General features: G+C 37.4%; 2 protein-coding genes and 1 pseudogene across 2 annotated transcripts in view; 2 read left to right on the forward strand and 1 right to left on the reverse strand.

Moving 5' to 3' along the window:
- The window catches only part of LOC106296133, a 7,302-nt gene extending 6,014 nt beyond the window's left edge, over nt 1–1,288 (forward strand). Inside the window, exons 6-9 of the mRNA XM_013732196.1 lie at nt 328–419; nt 488–599; nt 707–832; nt 944–1,288. Coding sequence (XP_013587650.1) covers nt 328–419; nt 488–599; nt 707–832; nt 944–1,060 — 447 coding nt within the window. The 3' untranslated portion in view covers nt 1,061–1,288. The remainder of the gene's footprint in view (nt 1–327; nt 420–487; nt 600–706; nt 833–943) is intronic.
- Nucleotides 1,289–2,158: 870 nt separating this feature from the next.
- LOC106345036 (syntaxin-71-like) lies at nt 2,159–3,112 on the forward strand. The gene is made up of 5 exons (XM_013784311.1): nt 2,159–2,314; nt 2,403–2,565; nt 2,675–2,796; nt 2,890–2,934; nt 3,023–3,112. The coding sequence occupies exons 1-5, from the start codon at nt 2,159–2,161 to the stop codon at nt 3,110–3,112; spliced, it is 576 nt and encodes a 191-aa protein (XP_013639765.1).
- Nucleotides 3,113–3,811: 699 nt separating this feature from the next.
- Nucleotides 3,812–4,984, reverse strand: part of LOC106345037 — an 8,143-nt pseudogene continuing 6,970 nt past the window's right edge.

Genomic DNA, 4,984 nt, shown 5'->3' on the forward strand with positions numbered 1-4,984 from the left:
TCCTTAGTATTTGATTGAATTCTTGCACTTATTTCTTGATTGGATTTGAGATCACCTTGTTTATATTTCTAGGATATTAGTTTGTTACAAATCTTCTATCTTCTTGTTTGCTTAAATTAGGAAGGTTTGTGTATTCTTGGTGTTATAAGTCTCTAGTTCTCTGTGGATTCGATCCTAAAATGCTACAATGACATACCATTCGATTGTGGTATTGTTGGCACATTAGGTTAATTGGTGTGTGCTTAAACGCGTAATCATTAATCTTTGTTGAGTATACATGAATCTTTACTTGCTAAAACATCATCTCTGGTTGTGACTTTTTGGTAGGAGTGGGCACATAAGCAATATATTGCAAAGCACCCGCACGGGCTTTCAGAGCAATGGGGAAACTTTCACTATTTTAGAATGCAGAACATAAGGTTTTGTTTCTTAACTCATGCCTCCTAATCTACTAATCAACTGTATACTCAAATGTGAATATTGGCAGTGATATATATTTCATTGGAGGGTTTGGCACGGTCGCATGGGTTGATGTCAAAGAGTATGAGGCTTTACAGCCTGATAAGATCGCCGTCGATGGTGGAGAGCACAACCTCAAGGTGTGCTTTTTTTCAGATTCAATAAAGTTTTCCCCTCGATTGTTGTCCTTTGGTAAATTGAAGTTGGCTCTTACTTTTCCCATTTTTTTTTTTAAATTTTGTGGTAGGAACTAAATGCCATCTTCTCAAAGCCGCTTAGAGAGCTACTGTCTTCTGAATCAGAGGTAGACGACGCTGCTCTCATTTCTATAGATAGCAAAGGGATAGATGTACGGGTTCGTCAGGGTGCTCAGGTAATGTAACATTCACTATATATATAACAATTTAATCCCAAATGATTCATGTTCATGCACAGTGCTTAACTGCTTATCAGCTCTCTCTCTTCTCTGTTTGTTTAATTGCAGTTCAACATACAAAGGCTACCCTTTGAGGAAGGTCATGGTGTTGAAACGCTGGAAGAAGCTAAAGCTGCACTATGGAAGGTGATAGAGAAAGTGAAGCTAAACTATTTCCAGAAATGACCAAAGATCCTTGAATTTGCAGAAATGACAAAACGCCTTTTTCTCTAGAAGACGAGGTCTTTAGAGTGTTGTTTGGTTACTCTTTTTGACTTTTTAGCTAAAGTTTTGTAGTTTGCTCTATGTATTTGGCCCTCCTTTGACAGAGTTACTAAATGGGGTTAAAACACGACAATCTTGAAATAACAGGTTGAAATCCCGAGTTTAATAATACGTATTTCCATTCGTGGATTTGCAACGACTGCTACGTTGTGGTAGTCATACAAGCCAAGTCGCGATTTTATACTTTTTCCAGGAAGATTTACAGAGAGCATAGTAGTCGGATTCATCATATGGTGTATGGATAAGTTATTTACTAACTAATTTGAGTTTCAAGAGTGTGTGTATTTACTATACAAAGGGTTTCTTTTAGTCCACCCTTACGACATGACTGTGGTGCAGAATTATGTCTCTTGTCGCGCAAGTAACTCTACTTTCTTGAGATTCCAAGTTATGTTCTAAGTGTTGTGATGGGGAAAGAAGCACAGTTCTTGAGGATTTGGTCGTGGAGATACTCTCAAGGACATTTAAGATACTTGGGTTTGTTACAAGACAATAGCTTCTTAGGAGATGATGTTGTTGGCCTTGTTAACTTCTATTTTTTTCTTTCACCTCTGTTAAAGACAATGAAGAATCTTTTTTTACTCGTATTGAGAAATATCGATTAATTATTACTAAAGACAAATGTTGAATCATTGTAAATATTCTTCCGTGGGGTTTGGATGTGGATGCATGGGACAAGACACCGTAAAGTATCCGTGCCTAATTTACAATGCAACTCAATTCTATAACCATATGAGATATGTTTATCCCAGGTTCTTAACTGGTTTCTTAAGGAAAATAAGTGATTTAATTAATTCAGAAGTAATTATAATGTTAGTTACCGATCCTTAAGTGAGATTTTTGGGAATCGATTTTAATGGGGGTGTTTGGTACACGTGTCAGCGAGGAAAGGCAACAAGATTTTTATTTTTTATTTTTATTTTTTTCATTCTTTTCTTTTCACGCGTTTGGTGTTCCTCGTCTTCTCCGTCTCTCGACGATCGAAAGTCAAAACCCACCATGTCTGCTCTCGCTTCTCCGTCTGAGACGATTGACGACTTTGTCGGTCATCACGGCGTCTCCTCCGTGTTCTCCGTCAGACGAAACCCTAAACCAATCATGGAAGCCGAGAGAGACTCTGTCGGGAAGTCACGTCGTCTCCTCCATCTTCTCTCCGTCAGAAATTGGGCTTTTTCTCTGTTTTGCTTTGATTCAGGTGTGTCAATTTCGAGTGAGTTTGGTGGCAATCTATTAAATTGTTTAGGTAAAGGGCCTTACAACGGAAGAGCTTGCTGCTAGAAACGATTTGGTACTTGCGCTTCCGGCTAGGATTGAAGCTATACCTGATGGGACTGCGGGTGGTCCTAAAAGCACTAGTGCGTGGGCTCCTTCTACAACGTCTCGTCCTGATATCAAATTTGATTCAGGTGATTCAAAACCCAAGTAGGTTTGTGTTCCTTTATTGTATTGTCTTAGAATAATATGAACTGTTTATTCTTTTTTTGAGCAACCTGACACCTCTAATGTGGATATTAGATGGGCGTTTTGATGATGATTACTTTCAAGAATCACATGAGTCCAGACAGGAGTTTGAGATGCGGAAAATTAAACAGGCAGGTTTAGATGCTTTGAAGAACATGGCATCTGATATGAATGAGGTGAGTTTCTTGAAATACATCTCTTATAACAGACTTCCAACTTATTCAGTATTTGAGCTGATGAACCATGTCACGTGACACTGATAAATGCAGGAGCTGGACCGTCAAGTTTCTCTGATGGATGAAATCGACTCAAAGGTAGTCAATATGGCCAGTCAATTCAGAGCGTAAGTGGAAAGGTCATTACTTTACAAAGAATGTTATGGTTTGGTTTCATTTTGGTTAGTTAGTGTTGTTTGTGGTGTATGTTATTGAGCTAGAGCCTTCTGTTTATGTCTCAGCAGGTAGTGGACTTGGGAGTGGAAGTGTTGTTTGATCACAGACTGAAATTTTGCATGTTTGATTGACAGAGGGGAGATAGTGGAAGTGTTGTTTGATCACAGACTGAAATTTTGCATGTTTGATTGACAGAGGTGAGATAGCGTGTTTGATTGATTGTGTAATGTATTGTAGTGTTTTGTATTTTTATGTGTCACGGACTAGAAAGTCTCGTGTGTCTCTTTGTATTTTTATGTGTAACAGATTTGGTAATAAAATATCAGCTGCCCTTATAAAGGCTTGTGTGTCATTCTTGAACCATTCATCAGCTTCTCTCTTATTCCAATTGTCATTCTTGTTTTTCCTTTTACAAAATCTTACTCAAAACCTCCGTATTCAGCTTATGTCTTATTGCATTCTCCTTCCTCTTCTTCAACTAATCAAATTTTTCATCACAAAGTCTAAGTAAAACACATATATGGCATCTTTTTTTCAAAACACTTTTGAGGGATCATTTGATAAAGATTTTGATGTTTATTATACTAATCTTTATTTATATGTTTTTTTTTTAATTTATGTTTTAAATGTTATTTTTAATATATTTTATTTAATAAATAAATTTTATCTTTAAAAAAAATTTTAAATAATTTTTTTTTAAGAACCCTTAATTAAGAAACTCCCATTGGACCACTCAAAATGGGAGTTTCTTAACTAAGAGTTTTTAGTTACATTTATTCATTAAAAAGTCATTAAGAAACTCATTAGAGGTGATAGGGATAATCATGCTCCGAAAACGATACTAAACTCAATGTGAAACAAAAGTTAAAGTGTCCAAGTTCGTACAGTGGTATTGTTGATTACTAAGGACAAGACTTGCTTATTTAATAAGAGATAACCAAAAATATTGTTCCAGTCGCAGAAGAAATAGAATCTGAATTACATTTTTAACTTCTCAAATATCATGAAGACTTGGAGCCTTTCCATGTGCCTATCTCCAAAGAACCTTGTTGGATCTGAACCAAAGTCGGAGTAGACCTGACAGGAATTGTGCATTTTAATCCTACATTAAGGTTCACTTTTATGTGTGTTATAATTCTCTCCCACAATGTGTAAGCAGTTACTAGAGTTCTTGTATTTAGTTGGATGCACTATAACTTTATTCTCCCTATCGACCTTGAAACTCATCCCTTTACGAGACCCAAGAAGCTGCTGTGAATGGGTTCGTTTCACTGTAAGGAGTTTACTCCATTACATGTCTCCGGCGCCTTTAATCTTAGTTGCCATCCATACATCTACATCGTGTACCTCCTCATCACGTGAAGAAGCTAACAAACAAAGATTTTGCTCTTCTCTAGTCACTGATAAAGCAAAAACATTATAAGAAAGAGTATCACCCCGAAGAGACACAAGTCCAAACCTCTCTTTTGTAAAATCAAAACATTGTAAGGCAGCATTCCTCGTCCCCGTTGGAGAATACTTATTAGTAAGCCAGTACGTATTTCCATCGATAGACGTGCCATCTCGCCAGTCCCCTGGAATGAACCAGTCTCTAGTTTCACCAACAACACTCCACGAGTTAGATGTGAAGTCATAGGTTTTCGTACTCAACAAGGCATGGTTCATGATGTTTAACCCTCAAGATTTTGTACTCGTTGTTACTTGAGGATTTACCGAGAGCGTAGGTATCGAACTTATAGTTAGAATTTAACGGTCTGATAATCCTACTTGCTTCCCCTGAACATGGATTCCAGACAACTAGTCACTACAAGAAAACAGCGGTATTCTGACGGACATTCCGACGGAAAATGAAATCCTCGGAATATCCCGAGAAATTTCCAAGGAAGCACAAAATTGGGTTTCCTCGGAATATACCGACGGAATTCCGAGGAAATATCAATCCGTCGGAATATTCCGAGGAAATTCCGAGGAA

This window comes from Brassica oleracea, chromosome C5 (assembly GCF_000695525.1).
Source record: "Brassica oleracea var. oleracea cultivar TO1000 chromosome C5, BOL, whole genome shotgun sequence".
Classification (NCBI taxonomy): Eukaryota; Viridiplantae; Streptophyta; class Magnoliopsida; order Brassicales; family Brassicaceae; genus Brassica; species Brassica oleracea.

Bases quoted from the DNA above. Each gene is read 5' to 3' on its own strand.
- LOC106345036 (XM_013784311.1), top strand. From the start codon at position 2,159: ATGTCTGCTCTCGCTTCTCCGTCTGAGACGATTGACGACTTTGTCGGT. The intron at 2,566-2,674 runs GTGATTCAAAAC...TGTGGATATTAG, and splicing joins TGATATCAAATTTGATTCAG to ATGGGCGTTTTGATGATGAT. The intron at 2,935-3,022 runs GTAGTCAATATG...CATTTTGGTTAG, and splicing joins TGGATGAAATCGACTCAAAG to TTAGTGTTGTTTGTGGTGTA.